A 27260-nucleotide genomic window follows, 5' to 3' on the forward strand; every position below is an offset into this window, starting at 1 on the left:
GCCCTACCTTTATCTTTAATGTCAATTTTTTTCACATTAATTCTGATAAAAAGGCTCCAAATGTGACAGGCATGTTGCGGTAGTCTGATTTCAAGTGCTAACCCTTTGATGTCATCTGCAATTTTGACATTTGAACATTTCCGAACAAAAACAACAGCAAACAATAAGATGAAATAGTCTGGCTATAGTATTAATCTAACAAATGCTAGAAATTATTAAAAATAAGTCAGGTTAAAAATGTATCCAACTTTTTTACCAACATTTTGTGAGCGAGTGAGCTAAAAGATTTCATTTGGATTTGTAAATACTACTGTATCCTACACACTTTTGACGCGATGGCACCCAAACCATGTGCAACAGAGCTTGTTGCAGAGACATGTTCTGGAACAGAATGCACAGGCCACGCCATAAATAACTAATCTGGGACTGATAGTATTTCAGGTTAATCATTAAGACTGGGGCAGAGGGAGCAGTGGCCCTGAGGCTGACGGGTTAAAGCACCAACAGCACAGCTGAGAGTTACGTGGCAGTTGTGAGTTGGCGATTATGACGAATGTTTTAGGATCGCCATTAGACTGCCACTCTCCAGCAACCATAGGGGGGAACAAAAAGTGGCCAAAGCAAAAAATAAAAAAAAATTCTCTTTGCATTGCATGTGCATGAAAGAGATAACCATGCATATTTTAAAACCATACTAATAAAATGCATTCGTATTAATAAACAAGGCATTTTATTCAAATCAGCAATTTTATTTGTTTTTTCAAGACACGAATATACAATTTTAATTTTACAATCATTGATTTGGAATAAAAAGTCCAAGATGCATACATACGTTTGTAAGAAATACTTAACCCATTGAGAATCATTCAATTCTGATTTTTGATTAGCTGTTGTTTTTACAGTAGGAGGCACAAGCACCCCTTTACCCCTAGTTTACTGTGAACTGTACTCAAATGTGTCCATTGACAAATACATTCAAGTTATGAAAAAACACCCGGTATGTGTGACATTTTACTGAAATGTATGTAGGCCTAAGTCAAAAGTGTAAACTTGCAGTTACATTCATACACATTTTCTTTCTTTTTTTAACCTTCAAGTTTTTATTAGCCACGTCAGCCATTCCTCTTCCTCATTATGAACTAAACTAATTTGGCAGTTGTGATCAGGAGGCGTGCCAACATCTTGACCCGCCTCACTTTCACTTCACCTCACAAGAGAGAAGAGAGAAGAGAAAAAAAAAAACTAAAAACAAACAAAGCAACTCCCTTTGCCTCTTTCAAAATGGCCACTGGTGAGCACAGACAGTCCTATGCTGAGCGAGAAACCTGGGAGAGGCGCAGACAGAAAAAAAGAGCCCAGATTACTGAAGAAAAAAAAGTGTAGACATTCACTCCTATTCTCTTGTTATATTCTTTTCCTCTCATCCTCTTTAGAAATCCTATCCAATACTTCTCCACACAGTCACCACGTGATTATTTCTGGAGAACACTTTCTTAGAACGGTTTTGCTGCAAGGTTGCGAAACAACCTTCATAAAACCAACATGCCATACTCTTGAGAGCCGCACTCTGAAAACGCCCGCTAAAGTAATCACATTTTGAAATCCCCTTATGCATATAACTAGGCGACACATTGATGATTGCTTAGGCAACAATAAGAACAGTGCTACGCAGGCCTATGAAGCGGCTCGACAATTCTTGCACGCCATGCTCAAGAAACTGTCCCCCAATTTTGTCCTTCCTCTCAGCCCAGAGCCCCTCTACCAGGAGGAGAAGAAGGGTCTCTTGCAGTGGAAGGTTTGAGTGAAGGCATTGCCCAGCTGCACCACGCGCCCCTGGCCGCCCCCGCGGCTTCTCTCCACCACCACGCGGGGCATCTGCACCAGCTGGATGGGGCTCTTCCCGTCCTTCAGGGCCTGGGTTAGATTCAGGATCTGGAAGATGGGGATGGGGAGCAGAAATGATAGAAGTTAAGGATGAAAAGTGCTGTAAGGGGGAGGGGGGTACAGTCGTTCATTACATAAAAGAATGACTGGGAACTGACCTGTCCTCTCATGACAGACATCTGCTTTTCAAACATGGTTTTGTCAAAGCCTTTGTCTGTCTGAAATAGAAAAATGAATAAATAAATAACATGTGATCCTGAGTAAATGTAAAATGTCATGACGGAACAAAGTAAGAATGAAACGGGAAAAGCCTTGAGTATCCTACCCTGAACATTTCGTAAAGGTCCTCACAGAGATCCTGCACAAAGTTCATGTCTGAGATGCGTGGGAGCACCAAGTCTCTGGTCTCCTGTGAGAAGGCCACTTTAGCCTGGGGCAACCATGCCCAGTGGAAAGGGTCTACGCAAGCACACGCACACACACACACACACACACACACACACACACACACACACACACACACACACACACACACACACACACACACACACACACACACACACAGTAGCTGAAAATATTATTACACAATAGGAATTGTGGCCATTGACATACTGCTTTGACTGCATGCGTGTATCCTGCAACAGAGGTCCAAGTACACTTTCATTTCATTAACACCACACTGACAGAGATTCTTAAAAGGTTGCTGGAGTTATGAATCCAAAGGAATGCAACAATGGGCTGTCAAAGTGTCACGCTACTGTCAGCTATGCTGCAGTGTGGTATGTTACATGTGTGGTGTACAAACACTTCAGCTTTAGACACTCACAAGCTCTCCATTCGTCTGGGTGTTTGAAAGGGAAGGCCAGTCCATTGTCTATAGCAGCTATTTTGATGGCGGAGTCTTTTGTTGACGTCCATTCAGAGTCCTTGAAATGATGGGAGTGGAGTCATTGTAAGTGTAAAAATCAATAGGAGGCACCTCTATATGGAGAAGATGGTTGTATACCCTTTTGACCGATATTTGACTGCGTTTCAATATGTACATTTTACTACTACTTCTGGTACATAAAATCCCACATTAAAACATTAATAAATCCCCCCAAAATCCTGTTAAATTGCTCCTGTTACTACCGAAGCAAATTACATGATTTACAGCTCACCTTTTCTGTGGCATCACCATCTCCGGGCTTCTCGTACTTGACCAACCAGTTATCGTTGCCTCTGTCTACAGGAATCACACAGGAGTGGAAGACAATGAGGTTCCATATTTTCTAAAGAACAGCTATGTGGAGGCTTTCAATGACAGTGTTGAAAAAGAGACAAAGAGAAATTCTGAACTACACTAAGCACAAACAAAAAGAACTTAAAAATAAATAAATAAATACAGAAATTCTTGTGAAGAACATTGCTAAAACATGACCTCCCTTTTAGTCCATTGCTTAAAGTGGATATCAAATTATTTGAGGGGATTCTGCTAAAACAGATCAGAAGATGTGCAAAATCCAACCCGTTCAAAGATAGTTCCTTCATAATGGCATAAAATCGCAAACCTGTATTTCGAATAACGTAATCCAACACCACTAGTCTCTCAAACCGGGACTGGAGCTGTTTCCTCATGTTTTCAGGGAGAGGGTCTGCCTCAAACTTCCTCAGCCAGTAGTCGGCTTCATGATAGCCCTCCACGAAGAGCTGGAAGGAGCCCACCTACGGAGTCAACAGAAACAGCCAACTTCAGCCTCACCAGGCTAAAACACATTCTCCATTAACCCCTCATTTCTACACACGTTTGCAAACGCCAACTGCATAAATAATAATATAAATAAATACATAAGTAAGCAATTTGGTATAAAAAGATATTTATATAGCAGTAATAAATTACTATTTTATTCAAGGCATAGTTTTTCTTATTTAAAAACAATTGGGTCTCATTCTCGACAGCAGTTGAGAAGACTTTAAGAAGGACTTTCTTCTGAACTCCACTTCGGTAGTTGTAGGAAAACATTTGCCATTCTCGATAGTTTTCTCATCTGGGATTTCTTCTGAACTTCAGAAGACTTTCAGAACGCGAAAAAGCAGTTGTAACTCTGCCGGAATCTTCTCAAATGCGATTCCTCAAATAACCACAAGATGGCTGACGGGGCCATGTTGTGGTTATTTGAGGAATCACATTTTTAAAAACTTCAGAATTTGTGAGAAACCGTTGGTGATTGCATTCACGTCAACTATACAGACATCCATGGATTAAAATATTTATAATAACTAGAAAATGCATTTCCTGAAGGAAATACCAGTGCATGAAATGCAAAAGTTAGGAAAGGAAGAAGAAAAGAAAGAAGAGTGAAAGAAGAAAGGAAAGAAGAGTGGAAGAAGGAAAGAAGAGTGAAAGAAGGAAAGAAGAAAAGAAAGAAGAGTGGAAGAAGAAAAGAAAGAAGAGTGAAAGAAGGAAATCATAGTTGAAGAAGGAAAGAAGAAAGGATAGAAGAGTGAAAGAAGGAAAGAAGAAAGGAGAGTGAAGAAAGGAAAGAAAGAAAGAAGAGTGGAAGAAGGAAAGCAGAGTGAACAAGAGTGAAAGAGAAAAAGAGAGTGAAAATATTGAAAAAAGGAGATAAAAATGGAGTGAAGAAGAGAGTTGAGTGTGAGAGAAAGTAGACTGAGAGGGATAGAGAGAAAGATGGAGAGATGGAGAGAGAAAAAAGTAGAGAATGGAAGGTGTCTTAATGTTCCTAGTTACAGTTAAATTGAGAGGGACAGAGAAAAGGTTCCTTGGATTTGGCGCAGGTGTCAGTGGAGCACAGGTGCAAGCCAGTTTAAAGACCCTATTATGATGTCATAATGGCCCAATGTAAGTCAATGGGAAAATTTAGATTTGTTTTTATTTAATATCTTAAAAAGTATAAAGTTTAGAAAAGTGAAAAATACATAACATAAGTGTCCTTTACAAGACCTACGCGACAAAGTTTGAGTGAAGTTTCTACGTTAAACGGTTCGGGCTGAATTAATCGCAGAAAAAGGTAAGAAGAACTAGAAAATGCATTTCCTGAAGGAAATACCAGTGCATGAAATGCAAAAGTTAGGAAAGGAAGAAGAAAAGAAAGAAGAGTGAAAGAAGGAAATAAGAAAGGAAAGAAGAGTGGAAGAAGGAAAGAAGAAAGGAAAGAAGAGTGAAGAAAGGAGAGAAGAGAGGATGAAGGAAAGAAGAGTGAAAGAAGGAAAGAAGAAAAGAAAGAAGAGTGAAGAAAGGAAAGAAGAGTGGAAGAAGAAAAGAAAGAAGAGTGAAGAAAGGAAAGAAGAGTGAAAGAAGGAAAGAAGAAAGGAAAGAAGAGTGGAAGAAGGAAAGAAGAAAGGAAAGAAGAGTGAAGAAAGGAGAGAAGAGAGGATGAAGTAAAGAAGAGTGAAAGAAGGAAAGAAGAAAAGAAAGAAGAGTGAAGAAAGGAAAGAAGAGTGGAAGAAGAAAAGAAAGAAGAGTGAAGAAAGGAAAGAAGAGTGAAAGAAGGAAATAGTAGTTGAAGAAGGAAAGAAGAAAGGAAAGAAGAGTGAAAGAAGGAAAGAAGAAAGGAGAGTGAAGAAAGGAAAGAAAAGTGAAAGAAGGAAAGAAGAGTGGAAGAAGGAAAGAAGAAAGGAAAGAAGAGTGGAAGAAGGAAAGAAGAGTGGAAGAGAAATGAAGTTTCTACGTTAAGCAGTTCGGGCTGAATTAATCGCAGAAAAAGGTAACAAGAATAAGAAGAAGAAGCCTAGGAATAACAATACAGGGCATTTCATGCACTGTAATAAGAAGAAGAAAATGCCTAGGAATAACAATACAGGGCATTTCATGCACTGTAATAATAATACATACGAGAATATTTGTATCATAAACAATAACGTTTCACATTTATAGTCATGATTCTACGAGGCATTGTGATGTCATTAAATAAATAAAAGGACTACACTTATTTCTTAGTATTTATTGTTACACTAGGTCTCTATTGCTCGTAGCTTGACTTCTCTCCCTTGTACGTCGCTTTGTACAAAGTCGTCTGCTAAATAACAATGTGAATGTAAATGTACACGAACACTGCAAATGTAAGTGAATACATAAATAAACACTTACCCCAATCACGTTAAAAAAGCCATAGTGCAATAGAATTGACACATAACGTCCTGCAGTACTTCCATGTCTGCACCGCTTAAGTTAAATCTGCTCTCTTTCCGCTTAGACATTCCTTACGAGGTGCTTACGTGTGGATTCGGGAGATTCCGACAGCACACGTTTCTACAGTTCCGTGCCCTAATAAGGAGCTGGCGGGGCGTGTATGTATGCAAATCCACTTTCACGAGAACGCGCATCAATTTAAGAAACGTATCCGGGGGAACACAGCTGAGAAGACTTCGGCTGCTTATGAAAGCATTTTCAAGCGTGCTGGAATGCGGCGGAGGTGTTTCCCTTACGTTGTTTTTACGAAGCCGTGTAAGACACATTTCAGAAGAATTTCAGAAAATGATCGAGAATGAGGCCCAATATTTTTCTCACGTATGTTTCAGGCAGTAAGGACAAGCACAAAGTACTGTTATGTAGAGAACTGTGTACTCTTTACTACATAAGTAAGATAGCATACACAAATGTACCAATGGTTTTCTCATACGTGTGAGCAGATATCAAAGCAGATACTGAAAGCAGATAAGAGAGGATGAGATCTGACTTCATGGTTTCGCACAGGAGTTCTGACTATTTTTAAGCAGATGATGAAATGTGGGTCTGCAGATATTACCTTTGGAGGCAGGCCAACGCGGTGAAATCGGCGACCTACTTTGGGAACTTTCTCAAGTGCGTATTTCTTCCCTCTTGATTTGGCCCGGTCGATGGCAGTATAGTGAAATGTCTCACTAACCAGAAAAACAACCTGAAAAAAAAAAAAAAAAGACATAGAAACAACTGAACTCCACCCTGAGATGATGATAATAATAATTATAAAACACTTTGACCAGAAAATAAAAAACTAACTAGATGTACTGGAGAGGGTAAATGCTTTTAGGGGTAAGTTGGCACCTCTCCATCAGAGTATGCCGCAAAGTATTGTACCTTGACTCTTTATCTCTCTCAGCCACTTTCCTCTTGTAATGGCCACAACAAATAAAATCTCTAGACAAACAGTAGTCTAGTACTATAAAATACGATCTAATCAAGCAGAAGTAGAAATGTCCATTTTGGCCTTATGCCTCAACCCAGGCTATTTCTGCGGTCAACCCTTACCTTCGTTTTGGGGACCACCTCCAGACAGAGTTTTTGGTCAACGAGTGAGGCAGCGGCCTCCGAGAGGTAGCCCTGATTGGGGATGAGGCACCCGCGGCCAAAGCAGCAGGGGCAGCACACCTTGTGAAAGTATTTGGTCCATTTGGGGTTCAGGTGTCCATAAGGCTCTTCCGACTTTGGTTTGAACACTCCAATAATTTTCTGCGGATGAAAACGTATACAGAGGCACAGAAAACACATCTTAATTAGGCCTAATGTGTTCTACGTATATTGAAAGAGCCTAAATATTCTCACCAACATAAGCCAGTGCCTCCATATAGCATTGCTGCAAACTCTCAACTATTTTTATTTTACGCACAGCCCAAAAAAACAACTACTCTGGCCAAGTAACCATTGATAAGATCGCATTATCATTACAAGCCCTCATTTACAAAACAACTTCATGGCTTCCATATAAATTCACATGCAAATAAACTGTGCAAAGTTGGGGGGGAATCACCATATTTAACCTCACAAGTTGCTATATGTAACACAACTGGAAGCACTGGAAGGCTATTCAACTTCACCTCCAAAAGCTCTCCTCTGAGAAAACATAATTTTTCCAAAGAAGTTCTACTTTGGCATCTGTAACTCTACTGCTCACTACTCAGTCTAAAATGAGTCGAGTAGAACTGAATAGAAATAGTCTGGGCTGTATTAGAACACATCAGCTGAACCTGTGTGGTCTGACATTCAGAGCTCATTGTTGCCCCATGTCTCATTATGACTGGGACAGTATTCTTGGCACTGCTGTGAATTATTAGGACGCTATTTAAGATTAAGCTGTTATTGATTGCAGAAATATGCAGAAGCACAGAGGAGCCCAGGAATTAAGCAAGGAGCCCAAATTCTCTATGTTTTGCTTTTAGGACAGTGAGTGCATGGCAAATACTTTACCAACCCACAAAAGAACATAATGAGTAAACATTTTCATGTGCAATTGGGAAAAGGACACATCTCCAACACACACATGCAAACTCTCAAACGGACACACACACACAAACTTTCAAACACATACACACACGCAAACTCTCAAACTCTTAAGCACACACACACGCACACACACACACACACACACACAAACTCTCAAACACACACAGACACATGCAAACTCTCAAACACACACACACACACACACACACACACACACACAGGCAAACTCTCAAACACACACACACACGCAAATTCACCCACACAAAAATACACACACACACACACACACAGTCTAAGAAATTCAAAGACATTCAAATAGCTTGTAAGAATATTGAATCAGGGCAGAATCCTTACCCCTTTGGGATCTTTAACAAAGTAACTACCACTGGAACCCTGGGAAATACGCTCGGGGAAGACACCATTCTCGATGGCTTGCTCTGCCCGCTGGACAATCTCGGCAAAGGCAGGGTCCTCGGGGAAGTGGTTGAAGTCAATGCTGCTGTTACCTGCCAGTGGACAGAAGACTGAAAGTGTTAATGACTCAACAGTTGGCATAGGGGTCAATGCATGAGGAGGATGCTCTTTTACAAGGACAACTTTGAGAAAGTAGATAAACGCTACTACATGACCTGATAAACCATTCACATATAGCCCTCATAGATTTCAGTGCAGCGCAGCGCACACCCTCCTCATGTGATCAAAACGTCTGTGAGTGAAGATTAGATCAGGCGGCAGAATTAAACTATAACAGCTGCATCTCAGTTTCCCCCTCAGTCAGCAGACCAGCAGTAAGGCCCACATGGCTCCCATTAGAAAACACACATCATGCCCTCTGGAGTGAAGCAGGAAGGAGCAGAAAAGAGACCAAGAAACAGTGTGGGTGACAATAGGGGTTTGACAGTTAAGAGAGCAATTACAGAGAGAGAGAGGAAAATGAGAGAAAGTGAGTGAGTGAGTGAGTGAGTGAGTGAGAGACAGAGAACATAATAGGGTATGATAAGTCATCTTCAACAGCATGCTAAGCCATTTTAGTTAAGAACTTATTTCAGTAATACAGCAGGCCAACAGATTCCCACAAAAGGCTTGTCATAATCACCACTGACCAATCAAATTCTGACCAGGACCAGACTAAATCAATCGCTTAAGGCCAAGCCAGTGCCTCCATATAGCCCATTTCCACCTGGCCTAGTACCAGGGTTTCTGTGCCAATGTTAATTTGCAAAAGTACCACTTACATCGCTGCAAGAGAAACTAGCTTATGTTCTATCATAAAGAGACAACATTTATCTGGCCTACTTAACTCTCAATCACCAAATAAATAAATACATACAATTTTTTTTGGTAGCACCGAAGAGCCATTTTGACCCAGGAAGAACTCTACATAGTATGCCTACTCAAGAACCTGAAAAGTACAGCACCATGGTCGTTTCAGGTATGGTACAAATTATGTCATCTCAGAAGCCGTCTTGCCTGAATCCATATAAACTTGGACTTCTTTGTATTAGACAAGGCCCCCTTAAATGTATTTAACTGACTAGAAATCAGATGAAGTTGTGTCAGATTGTTTCCTAGATTATGATTTAAGTATTGCATTTTTAATTTTCCTTAGGAAGGGCTATTTCTGTTACTGGCCAGGGACTCGGGTCAAACTTGTGGCTGGCAAATGATTAGGCTACCCTTCTGAACTGTCAATCAAATCATACTTCCTACACGTTGGTCTGTCCATAAGAAAGGTTCCCCCCATGGGTCATCAATGTTGCACAGGGAGATTCTGTCCCCTCAGGTTCCCTCTCTTCCTTTCTTGCATGTTCAAAATCGCAAAACAAGACCTTGGGAGGGGGGTTGACCAAGGTTACTCAATGCTCCTGTTACCAATACATAACGTTACTCCATCACCTAGGCATAGAGTTCTCAACTAGCCTCCTCATATCCAATGACCTTGTTATTCTTCTCTCCACCGGAGGAGTATTAGAGTGTGTTCATAGGTGCCTGGTAGGCATTCATGGTTAGGCGTTTTAGAGACAACTAATGTGACCAATAACAAATAGCCTATGTGAAAAATACATGCCAAGGGAAATACAGAGGGCATGACAAACAAGCCATGATGCTCTCTCACATACACAGTCCAACTGGCCAGTCTGTCCACTGCCCCTTGTGAGCTGCAGTAAGTCCATTAGTCAAACAGAGAGCTGCTCAAATGGGTATTAAATATTCATTAGTGGGCTTATTTAGGCCAAGGCCACACTTTCTTTCTAATCCTCAGCACAGCACTGACTAGGCCTCAGTGATTTCCAGTTTATCTAGGCTTTCTGTAAAATGCCTACATCAACACCACCAGAGGCTGCAAGGTCTAGGCTATACGAGTAGCCTACTGTTGCCCAGACAACATCAGTGACATTCACTGTGCACATACGTATGCAGTGTTTATATTGTACCTGCCATAAATGCCCTGTGACCCTACAAAAAGCTAAGTATTACACTTCAACATTAACAAACAAAAAAGTCAGGCCCAAGTGGTAGAGTTCAACAAAGAACTCCCATCAGGGCTCTAATTCGAAGCACAAAAGTCTCAAGGGCACAATTTCCCCATGTGCTTAGGTTTAAAAAAAAGAAGAAAACACGTCTGATTTGCGCCTCATAAAGACAGTAGGCTATTGCCCTTCAGGTAGAGCTTACCCTAACCCTATACAGGATTTAAACACGTTTTGGTATGGCAACTACTCTTGGCCATCATTTTCAAAATGTAGGGTAGGCTACTTGGTCACGTGAAAGGGTCTGGGGAAGCCCTTAAATTGTGACTTCTGATTTTTTGGGGGAAACAAATGGACATATTGCATAGGTTTTGTTTTATATGTAATATACACAAATGGACATATTAACACTTAAAAATGACATGAGACTAACCTTCCACAAAATCAAGGCATCACATATTACTGCATTCGAGCATTAGCCTACATGCTCTTACGGATAAATGTCAAATGGCTGTAAAAAAATTAACTAAAGGACAGCGCAAATAAGCAATAGGTAATAACAGAAAATAGGCCTATATGTTTTGGGTGGAATAAATCTGACCTGTCGCAAAGCAAAGAAATACCAGAAAACAATCTCATCCTACAAAATAGGTCAAACAGTAGTCTCCCACACTCACTACAAGCTTCAAATTCAACTTTCAATTATATATAGACAATTAAACAAGCAAGATAAGTAGGTATATTATTGCTGAAGGTTAAAACAATCCCACACCTTGCTTTGCAAATACCCAACAGCTCAAAAGCAAAAACATGTTTAAATACTGCCAGAGGGCCTCAAAGACCAACTGACTCCGGGAGCAGAGGGAAATGTCAGGGGGCAGGGCTTTTGTACATTACACGAATTCTCTCCTGTTTTTTTGCAAATTGCTAAATAACGGTCAGACGTATATTATTGTTTTCTTTTGACACATCATATTTTAGTGCACGTTCCATGACCTTGATCATGTAATTAAGCTGGAGTGCTTTGATATCAAACATCAACTCATCTTCAATGCACTCCAAATGATCTTTTCTGAAGTTGCCCAGCATGTTGAAATAAACTGCTCGTTCCTACTGGTGCTCCATTACCGCAGCACAGAATTACCGCAGTACAATAATTATTGCAGTACAGTGTTATCAAACACTGTAATTTGCAGAAGCACCTTTAGCTGAAACTGGTCATACTTAAGGGTGGGGTAAGAATAACGTAGAGGTCGCTGCTAGGCTTACAAAGGTCATGGTTGATGTGTTTGACTGGTTAAACAAATGTTGTCTTCAGCTTTACAATTCCAAAACCGTTGCTATGTTTTTTTCCTAAAACCAGCAAGTCTCACACTGAACCCGATGTGTTTATTTCTGATCAAAGAATCAAGATTGTGAAGGAATACAAATATCTTGGTATCTTGATTGATAATCAGATTACTTTTAAGAAACGTGTAAGAAAAATATGCAAAAATTAAAAATTCACGTTGGCCACCTTTAGGCATCTTAGAAATCACATGTCCACTGAGGCTGCTAAAATGTTCTCATTGATTTTATCTCAGATTAACTACTGCTTACCCACCTGGTCTACTGCAAACTCCACTACTCTTAAACCAGTCATGTCTCTTTACAAGCAGGCTCTAAAAATACTTGATAAAAAACCTAATTCACACCATCACTGTCCAGTCCTCCATAAATACAGACTTTTAAGTTGGGACAATCTAATCACATTTAAGAACTGCTGTTTAATGTTTAAAATCCGGTTTAACCTGGCCACCCCACCACTATGCAGCCTAGTCAAGTTTAGAACAGCAGCAACCAGTGCTACTCGAGGGGCAGCAAGAGGAGACTGTGATATTTCTTTAAAAAAAAAAAGTGTATTTGGACAGTCGGTTTTCTCAGTTAGGTCAGCCTAAGAATGGAACCATCTCCCACAGAACATTTGAGAATCAACCTAATTTAACAGATTTAAAATATATCTTTAACCATGGTTAATAAATAACCAAAAATGTGAGCATTAGTGGGTCAGTAGGACTTATATATTGGGATTTTATTTTATTTTATGATGTTAATGCCTTTTTTAAGTTGTTTAGCCATTATCACTCTGGCAGGGGGACTGCCAATGGAAACTAGCCTTTTGGCTACAATTGGGTACATTTACATTCTAATGTTTATTAATGTACACTGTCCCTCTTCAACAAATAAACAAACTGAAACTTGTGAGTACTGGCACCTTACTTAACAGTGGTTGGTACCACGAAGGGGAGCTCCAGAGTCCATTGCGTGACTGATTGACAATCAGTCACAGAACAAATTCTGGGGTTCCTTATTTTAGTTACACTTATTTCAGAGGTGCAACTGATGACTTTTGTCAGGTATGCAGACGAGGGAAAGGTGGAAAACATGGTTTCTGGAAATGAAAATCACCACTACATTTCAATGCTTGGCCTGAGGCTACAACTGAATATTGCTCATATTTTGGAGAAATGTACTGTGTACACGACACACAGTCCGTGAAGGCTCTGTTAATTCAATATTTTATAGAGATTATTAAAGTTATTAATGAATCTACTTTTCTTATCAGTGTTTTGAGAAAGAGGCCATTGAATCCATCTGAAGCTCTCCACAGTAATATAGAGAGCATTAATCATCTACATGATTAAAAGGTTCAGTATCACTGCTTTGTGGGAATATTTCCATTTAGCCTATTTACATTCACATTTAGTCATTTAGAAGACGCTTTTGTCCAAAACGACGTACAAGGGAGAGAACAATCAAGCTAAGAGCATTAAAAACCTGGTGTAACAATAAATACTGTATATACAGTACTGTGCAAAAGTTTTAGGCATGTGTGAAAAAATGCTATGAACTAAGAATGCTTTGAAAAATGTAAACAATAAATGTTTATTTTTTATCCATTTACATGGTAAGACTGAGCACAGCAACAAGACACAACGTAGTTATACTGCATCAGCAGGGTCTCTCCCAGACAAAGATTTCAAAGCAGACAGGGGTTTCAAAATGTGCAGTTCAAGCTCTTTTGAAGAAGATGTTGAGGATCGTAGACGCAGTGGTCAGCCAAGGAAACTTAATGCAGCTGATGAAAAACCCATCAAGCTTATTTACCTTCGAAATCGGAAGATTTCAAGCAGTGGCATCAGCTCAGAACTGGCAGAAACCAGTGGTACCCAGGTACAGACATTTACTGTCCGGGGAAGTCTGGCCAGAAGCGGTCTTCATGGAAGAGTTGCAGCCAAAAAGCTCTACCCCGACAAGGAAACAAGGCCAAGTGACTGAACTAAGCACGAAAACATAGAAACTGGGGTGCAGAAACATGGCAGAAGGTGCTCTGGACTGATGAGTCAAAATTAGAAATATTTGGCTGTAGAAGAAGACAGTTTGTTCGCCGAAGGGCTGGAGAGAGGTACAATAATGAGAGTCTGCAGGCAACAATTAAGCATGGTAGAGGTTCCTTTCCAGTTTGGGGCTGCATTTCTGCAAGTGGAGTTGGAAATTTGGTCAGGATGAATGGAGTCTTCAATGCTGAGAAATACAGGCAGATACTAATCCATCATGCAATACCATCAGGGAGGCGTATGATTGGCACCAAATGTATTCTGCAGCAGGAACATAACCCCAAACATACAGCCAATGTCATTAACAACTATCTCCAGCTTAAAGAAGAACAGAAAGTCCTGCAAGTGATGGTATGACCCCCACAGAGCCCTGATCTCTACATCATCGAGTCTGTCTGGGTTTACATGAAGAGACAGAAGAATTTTAGGAAGCCTACATCCACAGAAGATCTGTGGTTAGTTCTCCAAGATGTTTGGAACAATTTACCAGCCGCGTTCCTTCAAAAACTGTGCGCAAGTGTATCTGGAAAATTGATGCTATTTTGAAGGCAAAGGGTGGTCACACCAAATTTTGATTTAATTTAGAATTTTCTTCTGTTCCTTCACTGCATTTTGTTAATTTATGAAGAATTGATGAAAATAAACTGTTAACACTTCCATTTTTGAAAGCATTCTTAGTTTACAGCATTTTTTCACACCTGCCTAAAACTTTTGAAAACGACATAGAAAGAATAAAAAGAAGTGCGGGCCTGTTACTGCTTAAGTGCAGGTTAAGCCAAGGTGCCAGTTAGGAAGGGAGGTGCTCTCTGAAGAGTTGGGTCTTCAAGAGCTTCTTAAAGGTAGAGAGGGACGCCCCTGCTCTGGTAGTGCTAGGCAGGTCGTTCCACCAACGTGGAACTACAACTGAGAATAGTCTAGATTGCCTTGCTTGCACCGGGGGCAGTGCCAGACGACGCTCACTGGATGAGCGCAGCGTCCTGGGTGTAACATTTGCCCTTACAAGAGCATTTAGGTAGGTGGGAGCAGACCCAGTAAGATGCGGTCATCCAAACAAACTGCAAATCAAACAGCCTGAAAAAAGAACATGTATTACTATGATGGCTAAAAATCTGGCTTGACAAGATTATAGACCTACTTCATCATCTGGTGGAATGATGCCTAATCAGAGTTTGACTCATTGCAAAGTCAAAGCTGAAATACCAATCACCACTCTTGATAGCCTATCGCCACAGAAACAAGTAAGCAGAACAGTTGAGCATCCGATGTACACCTATCTATTACAAGTCCAAAGACCAATTCTGTTGACATATCAAGGCATGTTTGCCTCTCTGGACCATGTTAATTTGGGCTGCACTTTCAACCTCAAGCAGGCTAGAACAAACATATAGGCCTAGCTTCTAGAAAGAGTTAATCTTTCTGCTTTGCCCACAGTGGGTTGTCGGAGGCTTGTTTGCTCTGGTTGAGTGAGTGAGTGAGTGCGTGCGCGCGCGCGCGCGCGAGAGTGTGTGTGTGAGTTTGTGTGTGTGTGTGTGTGGATAAGCTTATTGAAGATACATTTTGATTTCTGATCAAAACAGCTAATATACAAATATAAATAACATAAACCACTGTTAAGTGTTACAGGGATGGTCTTCCCCACACACAGCTCATTTTATAAGGTCAGACTATTTGCGGTTTCCATGGAAACGGCTCTATCTAACGTTACAAGATAGCAGGCTCTTCTTATTCCTATTAGCTAACGTGGCTCATTTACCATACCCCACAATCATTCTCCTAACGCCAACTTAAAACGGTAGGGGCGTCTCCGACAACCACCGCCATAGCATGGACGCAAACTAATATTTTAAAAGGGAGATATGACACAATTTGCCAATGCATGACTACGACATTACTGAGAAGACAACCTAAAATTCCACTGAGAAACAGGCTAGCGTTACTAGCTTCAAGACCAACCACAAGAATTGAACACACCTGGTGCTCATCGGCAAGTTAACCAATCAGCTGATCACTCCGGTTTTTAGTCTTGGAGGTTTAGATTTTATATTTCTCACGATTGACGTTACCTGGTGAAGCCAAATTTTCTTTATCAGAAGATGAGCTGTTCCTCTTCCGTCTTGTGCGTTTGTCTTTACCTCCTCGAGGTGATAGATTTCCGGCCGGACTGGGTAACAAAAGTGCCTCTTCGCCAGAGCCATCCGCCTCAAGCTCAGTTAAAACACTTTCACACGAGTCCGAAATCCGAACTGCGCCTCCTGGATTTAAAGTCAACCCCAGCGTTGATTCAGTCCGGTTCCTGTCAAACAATACCGACGACACCTCGGGCAAAGGAAAGTTGGGCTTTGGCTCTGATGCCTCCGCGCCGTCTAGCTCTTCGTTCTCATTTGGATCACATTCTGCCATCATTGTTGCTGACGATTTGGTTATAACCCAGTACCGTTACTACCTACGTTAACTTCTAATAAGAATATAATGCCCTTTTATCGCTCCATTGTCTGTAGCCTTGGGGTTACTTTGTTACCTGAACATTACACGCTCAGCTGCTTGGGTAGGTTTGCACCCGTTTCATGTCCACATCATCTGTCACCGAGCTAGCTTCCTCTATTTACTGCGTCTGCGCAGTTCTTTAGGCAGAATACCTGATAACATTTTAAAGAGACAGTCACTTCTCACAAAAGGCGTAGCCCTGCCACTGTCCCTTCTGAACGCTAGCGATTTCCAACGATCAGCGGTTAGACCTGTTTGTTCTAGTGTAACCTTTATGTTCTCGCCAAGGAAAATATACATAAGGGGGAAAACCTTATGCATTTCTAAGTTCCTCGAGGCAATATTAACACTGCCATACAGTGTTATTGTGCATGCCATACTTAAACAGATGGGTCGAAAAGGTTGTATGGAGTAGAAAAGTATTTTAATCCAGATATAAAATCATAGCCTAAGCGTGCCGAGCCAAACATTTGAAAAAAAAGTGGTCTGAGGGTATTAAGGGAAAAATTTAACGAAAATGCTACACGAGCAGATTCCTTCAATAGGCATATTGGTTGCACAATAACTAGATTTGTCCAAGTAATTACTGGTTTCCTAATTAGTCAAATAATACATGGTTTAAATAATTTTGGTATTTCAAGCTCCCCATAAATGTTCTATGAAGTTATTGCAGGACGTGGTCAACATAAACTGTTGTGCAGTGCATTCAGAAAGTATTAAGACCCCTTAACTTTTTCACATTTCGTTATGTTGCAGCATGAGCTCATGCCAAAATCGTTTAAATCATTTTTTCCCCTCTTCAATTGAAATAAACTGGAACTGAAGGAAAACATTCTACTTTCAAACTTTCTTTCACTAATGAAAAACAGATATAAAAAATGAGTATCATTTAAGATATTATTTCAACCATTTATTTTTTTATCTAAAAGTCTGAAAAGTATAAAAAAGTAGAAAGAAAAAAGTTTCTACTTGAATTGTGCCTTGTTGTCTGAGCTCTGTCGCACAAATATCCAGTCTTTATTTACAACCATGATACAGTACATCAAAACATGTAAAAAATAACAAATAAAAATATCCCCAGCACCCAACATTTTTTACTATTAATGATTGTGGAAAATAGAACACCTTAGTACATTTGGCACAATTGTGTGAGCAAGAAGTTTGTTCGAAGGCTGCTTCAACCTGACATCCCTTAACAGCAAACTTTTAAATTATTGATAATCCTCCATAGCAATAAAATACAACATTTAAAAGTCCTTCACTAACATAACAGGATTGTTATGCCACATAGCAGACAGGTCACTTTAATGTATTAGTTACATAGGTGAGTTAACTGTCTGCTATCTTGTTTATATTCATCTAGTCGTTTTTGGATCAGTAACAAAATAACAAAACCACAGGACAAAGCCCTTTGAAAATGTTTCCATGGAGATGTAGTGCTGACCAATACTCCACCCTACCACACAAAGACAAATGCTCATGTGAAATGAACCCAACGCAAGCTCCCTGTGCCTTTACGTAGTATTGGAAATAGAAAGCTAGGGGTTTGCTTTAATCCATGGTCTCTGTAGTATCCTCAGGGAACCAATGTAACACATACTGTGACAGTTCCCCTGAAAAGGCCCAAATAAGTGTTTCTCACTTTAAGTCTCCCTTCATTCAGGAACAAACCTGTTCCCTCACCCCGGATGCATTTAAATCTTCCAGAAAATCTTCTTCCTGTAGAGTACAAAGGAGATGAACACCCATATAGATGTGGCCACTAGGTTCTGGGCCAGGTGCTCTTCGTGCAACTGGCTGTTGGCCATCCGCCAGCGGAAGGGGAAGTACTCCTCAAAGACCTCATGTCCCACATACACCAAGATGGAGTTCATGCCTGATGGAATGGGATGGATATTCACAATCAGTGACGGAAATACAAGAATTGGAACAATTCCATATAGTGCCCTTGCTTATCACGCACACATGCACACACACAAGAACAAGGCCTGCTTGAGTTTGATTTCACAGAAGCAGGTGAATATATCATAACAGCAGAACACACACACACACACACACACACACACACACACACACACACACACACACTTTGGCCATTTCCTGCAAAGGCCAAATTGAGAAGTGGCTTAATGTGCTGATGTCTTTGAACATAGATGCACTACAAAGTGATAAAGACTTTAGAATAACCATGGTAATCACCTGGGTAGTAGAAAGGAGCACCTGACCACCATCTCTTGACATCAACTATGTAGTACACCACCCCCAGCAGAACAAAGGCAAAACAGCTGAGAGTGGTCACATAAGACAGAGACCTGCAATAGAGAGGAGGAGAGTATGTTCACTCTATGGTGCATGGAAATAAACCCATCTGTGATTTAAACACACACACACACACACACACACACACACACACACACACAAAGTACATTGGGCCGTACTGACTCAAAAATGTTTTGTTATATTTCACAAAGGTCTGACTTTTAAGCAACTATAAATATTGTGTAAAGCAATCAAGACGTGTTCAACCTTTCAATAAGGCCAAATGTCCATGAAAAGCTAAGTAAGGGGATATATTTGTTTGGCTGGCGGGTTTTAAAATACCCAACTTCATTAGACACCACTGACTTTACCTTCACATGGTTACTCACCATAGGTTTTTATTGATGGGGATGAAACCATGGTCTTTGGAACACTTGGTCAGGATAGCAGATAGTGCCCCCTGTAAGAGAAGAGCACAGAGTGAAGAAAGGCAAGGTAATGCTCAGAGGCACAGTATGTAGATTTATGGGGGGAAATAGAACTGCTCCTATATCACTAACTACAGCCGCGGACAAAATTAAGAGACCACTTTAAAAAAATCATCAGTTTTTCTTTTTTTTTTTTACTATTTATTGGTATGTGTTTGAGTAAACTACTGACAACATTTCTACTGAATTTCAAATAAAAATACTGTCATTTAGAGCATTATTTGCAGAAAAATGACAATTGGTCAAAATAACAAAAAAGATGCGGTGTTTCCAGATATTGATTTCTGATCTCTTCCTAAGTTAAAGCATTAGTATTGTGAAGTTTAAGAATGAATATGAACTTGTTTTCTTTGCATTATTCGAGATCTGAAAACATTCCATTTATTTTGCTATTTTGACCAATTGTCATTTTTCTGCAAATAAATGCTCTAAATGACAATATTTGTATTTGAAATTTGGTAGAAATGTTGTCAGTAATTTATAGAATAAAACTAAAATGTTAACTTTACTTTAACTCATACCAATAAATAGTAAAACCAGAGAAACTGATAATTTTGAAGTGGTCTCTTATTTTTTTCCGCGGCTGTATAATGCTGAAAATGTAGTATAAAAAGGTATATATATATATTTCAATATTCAGCAATTTTTTTTAACAACATCCAACTTTTTAGGGTATCAAATACAAACATTTCATCATAACCTTTAGATTTAAAGCATTATACATGAACGAACATCTTACTGACAGGGTAAGGTACACAAAACCTGTAAAACATTACTTTATGAATAAACTACCACCATTCGGAGAGTGAGACTTACCAGGATAAACCCCCATATGAGAAATCTGGAAATAATTTTTGAGTGAAGATCACTGTAGTGAAGAAGAATCTTTCCAGCCTAGAAAACGCAAACAAAGTAAAGGCCCAAATTGACCCACACAGCTTTTTTATTAGATCATTTAGCCTCTACAGAGGCCACAGTACAGAAATAGTCCACATAAGGTTAGTAATTAGACAAGCAGCGCAAACATACTAACTGACTGCATATAAAATGACCATTTTAATAATTCCTTTTATATTGGTTAATCATCTGAATTTAATGACAACTAATCAGGCTCAATGATAAGCTTGTGAGTGTTACTGTTAGGCAATATAGTTCAGCTGATTGAGGAGGAAGGCAAGATTTAAAAAATCTTCCTAACCTGAACACCAAGAAAAGCCATCAGAATGGAGTTGATGCTGCCCAACGTTCCCTCAGGGTCAAATGGAACTTTGGTCTGGAAAACAACCTGCGGAAAGGAGCATCCACACAAACACATGCACATATAAGGGACTTTAGACCTCACCTAAATATTGTGGTTGCTTAACTTAAGGCCATTCATTTATCTGGCTTGCCATATTAACCAGAACGTTTGGGACAGTTGTGTTTAGTGCTAATATGGTTACCCTTGATGATGGCGTCTGGTAAATGTGAGACTCTCCCAGAAGCCAACGGTCAATGAAACCTGCTGCTCCCCCTGTGCAGTTTGGGTACTGCCCAAAGTCCCCTATTCCACCAGGCCCCAAATACCCACTGTTAGAGATTGAGGCGAGAGAGGAGAGGAAGAAGTTAGGGACAGAGACACCGTGTGAAGGATACACAGCTAGTAGTATTAGTAGTAGTATACAGGTGGTACAGTAAAATAAGCTAATGAAAATGTACACTTTATTTGAGGGACTGATTAAAGCTCTTTGTACTCAAACAGTTTTAGCATGTAAACAAACAAAAGAAAAAGTAATCTGGCTGTTTTTCTAGCAGACAGGCTAGACCATCAACATAGGGCACAGAATGTAATTGAGGGACAGGGTGGTCACAAGTTCTCAGTGGATGCTGAAACAGCTTATTATTATTCAAATGTATTAATTTGCTTGGAGAACGCTAATAAATTCAATCTCCTAAAGTGAGAGTGACATGTGTGCTTTTGACAGCTAAGTTGAACAATACGTTTTTATGTAACTTTTTAGATGTGGTTGATTTGTTGTTAAACACTTTAAAAACCTTCATAATGAATAATGGCCACTAAAGAACATAATCTTACAATAGCTCAATCTTTAACTGGCAATGAGACGATTGCAATAATGTAAAGTGAAGTGAATTTGAAACTGCCCTTTGCAGCTCTTTTTGACAACACAAGTAATTAAAGAGGAGCTATGAACTTACTTTGGGCAGTCAGGGACTGGAAGGAGGAAGGTCAGATACAACCACAGCGCTTCCAGGAAAACCACACACAGCCAGGCAGGCCAGTAAAGGAGGCACTCACAAACTGGGTACCACCAGGCATCCTGGAACACAGGAAGTATCAGGCTACAAATCAGGCTACAAATGAACAACCAAGTGCAGTCAATGCAACTATAATGGAGAATGTATCAAAAGGACACTAGTTCAGGCAAACCTCTTACCATGGGCAAGTTATCAAGTCGAGCTCTGGCCACCAGAAGATCCAGAGAAGAAACAACTAGGTAGGAAAACGCCAGCCGCTGTAACACTCCAGGAATACGCAAGGAGCCCCAGGACACTGGAATAAATCAAACCCAGCCACACATCTGCACAATGCTGGAGCAAGCACTGGGACACCACAACAACAATTTGTTGGTTTCAGTTTGGAACCAGGTTCCAGGTCAAGAACCTGGTTCCAAACTGAAACCAACAAAATTGTACATTATATACACACACACACACAGATTTTGATTAAACACGTAGAAGTAAAAAAAAAATAAATAGGTAAAATAGATGACAGCAGGCTGTATGCTTGATTACTTGTTCAAATAATTTGCTCTTTTAATCTTAACAAATAATGCACAAGGAGCCTGAGGCCCATTAGTGCCAGGTCTTGCGGCTCATCCTACTTACGAGGCCCTTGACAGTAGTTTGGATTGATGACGATGAGGCCGATGAGGAAAAGCTGGATGCTCCTCCACAGGACCTTGCCCAGTAAGTGGGAGCGGAGGGCCCCTCTACGCAGTGAGCCGCTGATAGACAGAGCAATGGAGGTCCCCATGATGAAGACAAACCTAAAGGGACAGAGGAAGAGTTAGGGCCATGGGAGAGGTCTGCTACAAACATAACTTTTTGATCACTGTCAGATGCATGAACATCAGGCTCATGAAGTTGGCATGAGGTGTAGACATAGAGACAAAGACGGAATAGGCTCCAAGATATAGTGGCACGTGTAAACAGGTTCCTTGTGTATTGGGCATAATTTCATGATCACACTTACCATGGAAATACTAAATCTGCCACAGTGAGGCCTGTGTGGAGGGAGGAGAATAATCATAGTGAATAAACATTTCGGACGGAACAGAAAATACCAAATCAAGGTTTATCCCCCGCAATAAACTACTGACCATTCCAGCTCTCGTGCCTGAAGAACCAGTATCTCCCACCTCCGTAGTTTACAAAGACCATTATGACTAGGGAGAACCTGTAAGACACAAAGAAAAACAGAGTGTCAAAGGCTCGAAAACCAGGATAAAATAAAATAAACAAACAGCAGGCTTAACAACAAATGGTATCCATCTTTGTAAAAAAAAAACTTCACAGACACAGGAGAGGACACTCCTAAGCACACAGAGCAAGCCCACCCTCGGAATGTGTCCAGAGACCGAAGCCTCCTGCCAGCAGTGGCGGGCATGGCCGCTTCCACAGACGACTCCACCAAGCGACTAGATGGGCCAAGCTCCTATGGAAGACGGGGAAAGTGTGTGTGTTTTTAAGCTAGAGGGCGGTAATCAAAAGAAAACTGTCCCTGTCACGAACATTAGTAGGGTGTGACACACATACATACAGGAGCATATCAGTAATATTACACTGTAATACACTCATTCTTGAACAGTACCAACAGTGCATTCACAGGGCCATTTGCAGAAAGAAGGAAAGTCCTTACTGAGTTTATGAGTCTGTCTGTCTCCATAGCATTGCCCCAATGCAGAAGAAGATTCTTTACCACTTCCAGTCTGTAATGAACGGCAAAAGACGGATCAGAGAAGGGCAAGAAAAGTCTCAATCATAGGTCCACTGCTAGCAAAAGGTTATGTGATGTAATATGATGACATATTGTAAAACAGACATGTATTACCTACCGCATTATTGTACTCCCAATGGCAGCCAAGACAGCCAAGCCAGTGAAGCCGAGGAATGCAAACAAAATAGCTGGAGAGGCAGGAAGAGATTATGAAAATTAAAGTATACTAAAAAAATCTATACCCAAACTATTTAGCTGCTCAACTCTCACTACATACTAAACAGATGTAAAGCCACTGACCCAAACACATCCCGTACTTTAAGGCAAAGTGTCAAGACAACACTCACGCAAGTAGCTGTTGACAGGTTCTGTTTCAGTAACTAAGGAGCAGTTGACCTCTGACGGATCGTTGAGATTCTTGACCCACAGTGAGTATTTTCCATGCTCACCGAAATGAAAATGAAGCCTGAGGAAAGAAGATTGTGAGGGTAATGTCAGGTGGGTATCTCCACTCAAACTCCATCCCCACCAAAACATACAATAAAGAAATCAGACAACAAGCTAAAATATAAAGTTGAAGCAGCTATAAACTGGCATTGGTACATTTGAAATATCTAGAAATCAGTTTTGTGTCACTGCTTTGTGTTCAATGCTGACAATAAATCAGGGATATTTGTGCTTCTACATTGCCAGCTAAAACAGCTCTACCAAACAGCTAGCCTATATGACTTAACACCAACATGACAAATGGCCCAGAAAACAACTGTTAGACTACTGTATTTTCATCAAACTTGAAAACAGGAGAGACAGAAGTGGAAAGGAGCAGGAAGAGGAAATATATTGTTATTAATAAGAACATCTTCAAGGTCACAACTGTTGTCAAAACTCTGATAGCGGGTTAAGAAGTGGAGTCTAGAATAATTTATTTAAATCCAACAAACATATGAACAGCTACACAAACAAGAGCATAAGAAATATAAGTCCATGCTGTACTTGCACAAGGCAACCTCTCAAACAAAATCAATAACATCCGTCTCACCAACAGTAAATAGTCCTGCTAATTGGTACGCTCTCCAGTGAAATTCAATGACTTGCCACGTGTACACTACATGTCTTAGTAGATGAGCCGTCTACAATAATTGTTTTGCATTATGAACCTCACATGCTACAGCAGACCACCAAAGCCTTGTGACAGCAGTCCACCACGCTGCACCTCTGCTGTGTCTCATTACTTATCAACTTAAAGCTTAATAGCTGACCTGCACTGCTCTAGGTTGACAGGCGAGCTGTTGAGCTGAAGGGTGAGAGGGTGCTGTGTGCCTACTGTGAAGTCCACCACGCTGGGGATCCCAGGCTCCAGCGCTGCTGGTACTTCACCTAAGGGCTGGAACAAACACTGAGAAACACACACAGACACAGACACACACACACACACACACACACACACACACACACACACACACAGACACACATGTAGGATGAGAGTCACACAATTTCACATTATTATGGAACTGCTGGAAACCGGAACCTTTATAGATGTCAAAGGATTCCATTTCCCATGATAAATTAAAATATACTGGATGTTTTATCATTAGTACCTGGTAGCAATGGTCTGACAGCCAAGAGACAACCATGTCACTCTGTAGTTCATTGCTGACAGTTAGAATTGCTTCGTCCATCTTAAGCACGGAAGATTTGCGATGTGGATGTGAGGCTGGAACACGTACAACAAATTTGACATAAAATCCAGGGCAACAATATATATAATTGAAGCTTTACAGAACATACTTTGTACAAGACGGTCAGAATGAGTTCCTGCTCTCACGACAAGAAACGTTAACAGATGAAATGCACCCCGTCTGCATTTCATCCCAATTTAATGTTCCACTCACCACACGCAAGACTTGTGTTTTGAAGACAAGGCTGAGGTTGTAAAAGACTTGCTGCTCTCACTGTCAAGCTACCGTTAACTACTGTACAGACGAGTCAGCTGCTCTGTCACGACCGAGTCACACTAGCTGAATTTGCCCTATGCCTAAACTCGGCTAGGGAACTCTTGCCTTCATCATCCACCCATGTCACATGCCGTTCTAATCCGACTTGCCACAAGTCGTAAGTGTTTGTGGCTAAACCATACTAGTCGCGGATCTTTCAACGGGGGGAAGTTCAATTTGTGTAAACAGTAAACACTGGGTGCGTGAGGCCAGTGGCCTAACCATTTTACATCACTGTTTTGGTGATGTCAGGTTAATTCATTATTCAAATGTTGAGATGGTGTAGCAAGCTACCTAGGTAGCCTGTGGTAACCAAAATTAGAGGTTGGTTAACGTACACAAACGTGCACCTTCGAAACGGTACATAGAAGTAATGTTAATGCTAAAATGCTAACTGGTTAAGTTACTTCTGTCTTATTTGAACCCATGTTCAACCTTTCGGATTCACTTATCTTACTCTCAATTCAGCAGGGTGTTAAGGTAAATACTGCAAAATACCTCCGTGGCGAGCTGACGTTCACTTTAGATAAGTTTGTTTACGGTACTTACAAGGGGGCACTGCAGAAAGTGGCACCACGCGTATGGCACATATGAGCACAATCATTGCCAAGAGATATAATCCCTTGTCTCCCACTGTTTGTGCCATTTTAGGCCGTTTTTCTCCTGTCTCCCTCTTCCCTTCTCCCTGATACCCCGTATTTTTCTTAATGTTTTTTCTCCGTTCCATACCACTTCCGATACCCATGTAGTGGTAGTGCCGAGGGTCAAAGTACATTCCCAGAACGGGTCATTTCAACGTCAAAGACCATCTTAATTTAAGTAAGTAAATTGCCAATTCCTCTTGGAAATGCCAGGAACACTGCGTAAAATAACGTTAAAATAGAGTATCTATGGCAAGATCGTGAAATTAGGCTATGCTGCTTAAGGTTTCTTTCCGTTGCGGTAACCTACCGTGAAGGCACTATTTGTATCTCGTGACTAGCCGTAGCTGATGCAAGGAGAACTCCGCAGGGATTTCGTTGAAAACGATGCAGACGGACCGACAGGCAACCTTACGGTTTAAGATCATGTGTAATGTGTTGTTATTCTATTCATATTTGATTTCCTCCGCAGACCCCAAAAATCACATGTATAAGAATCATCTTTCGTATGTGTTATTAATTAATAAATCAATCGGGAGCACGGGGGAGGTGTGTAAATCAGAGACGTAAGGACTGTGTAGCCTACATGGTTTGAAAATTGATTGTAAGGCTATGTCAGTTTCCTTCTCATGAACCTAAAGAAACAGAAAACAATTAAAGTAAACTGTGTCGCATGTGTCCATGCCTAAACTTTTGAATAAACTATGATGTTGCCTACAGATAAAGTGCCAAATAAAGTACTACAAAAATGTTGTTTCAGTTTTTTTTTTAGAGGTAACCTAAACTGAAACCATGCTTCAGGATGTGACAGTAGCCTACTTTTAATTCTATATCTTTATGAATTCTCAACGTGGCTACCACATCACTTTGATTCTGGAATTGCTGCTGTGGTCATATCACAGAAGGTCTGGTACCCCCGTTTCCAGTAATGAGATAATATACAGAGCATCTGGATGACAGTGATATTTATGAGGACATTTATCAGAAAAAACACAATTCCGTAACACTTTCACTGTTGAAGATGTTGGTCAGTTTCAACATCTTCAACAGTGAAAGTGTTACGGAATGGCGAAACGCAGGCCATAAATACTGATCAAGCCTTAAGGCATTTGAATATTAGGCCTACTTGAATTCTCACTACACTGCACAGTCCATATAGCCTGTTTCAGCTTACCAGGCAAGACACATTTTCCAAGTCATCGTACCTCCATATTTCTCCTTATGTCCTTACAATTAAATTTGTTTTATATACATTTGCCTCAGTGGGGTCCAAATCAGAATTGATGTTTATGCTGAGTACAACAATTCACTCCACGGTCCGTTAGCCTACATGAGGAAAAGGACAAAAGCCATCGATGTCTTAAAGGTTGCCATACCGTATGTAGGCTATAGAGAGTTTCTTACCTATTTGGAGTGATATCCCAACAACAAGATAGCAAAGCTGATCATATCTGTGCAATAAA

At 40.5% G+C, this 27260-nt stretch overlaps 2 protein-coding genes across 3 annotated transcripts; both read right to left on the minus strand.

Annotated features, from left to right (window-relative positions):
• Positions 1 to 1676: 1676 nt before the first annotated feature.
• pi4k2b (phosphatidylinositol 4-kinase type 2 beta) lies at positions 1677 to 16492 on the minus strand. 2 transcript variants are annotated; one of them, XM_080838117.1, is made up of 10 exons: positions 15998 to 16492; positions 8441 to 8592; positions 7115 to 7315; positions 6633 to 6764; positions 3435 to 3588; positions 3045 to 3109; positions 2711 to 2810; positions 2210 to 2343; positions 2043 to 2102; positions 1677 to 1932 (listed from the first exon to the last, which is right to left on the minus strand). In XM_080838117.1, the coding sequence occupies exons 1-10, from the start codon at positions 16335 to 16337 to the stop codon at positions 1759 to 1761; spliced, it is 1512 nt and encodes a 503-aa protein (XP_080694243.1). In that variant the 5' UTR covers positions 16338 to 16492; the 3' UTR covers positions 1677 to 1758. The 2 variants fall into 2 exon arrangements, with proteins under 2 accessions (XP_080694243.1, XP_080694244.1); XM_080838118.1 differs by having other exon boundaries at positions 1803 to 1932; positions 2043 to 2098.
• A 920-nt stretch (positions 16493 to 17412) lies between these two features.
• hgsnat (heparan-alpha-glucosaminide N-acetyltransferase) lies at positions 17413 to 25946 on the minus strand. The gene is made up of 18 exons (XM_080836841.1): positions 25706 to 25946; positions 24761 to 24876; positions 24422 to 24558; positions 23510 to 23628; positions 23281 to 23350; positions 23085 to 23154; positions 22783 to 22880; positions 22546 to 22622; positions 22419 to 22449; positions 22052 to 22212; positions 21601 to 21716; positions 21362 to 21483; positions 20608 to 20734; positions 20364 to 20450; positions 19982 to 20059; positions 19067 to 19137; positions 18618 to 18730; positions 17413 to 18294 (listed from the first exon to the last, which is right to left on the minus strand). Exons 1-18 carry the CDS (start codon positions 25929 to 25931, stop codon positions 18113 to 18115), a joined length of 2001 nt encoding a protein of 666 aa, XP_080692967.1. The 5' UTR covers positions 25932 to 25946; the 3' UTR covers positions 17413 to 18112.
• Between the last annotated feature and the right edge of the window lie 1314 nt (positions 25947 to 27260).

The sequence above is a fragment of the Sprattus sprattus genome (genome assembly GCF_963457725.1).
Source record: "Sprattus sprattus genome assembly, chromosome: 4".
Taxonomy (NCBI): Eukaryota; Metazoa; Chordata; class Actinopteri; order Clupeiformes; family Clupeidae; genus Sprattus; species Sprattus sprattus.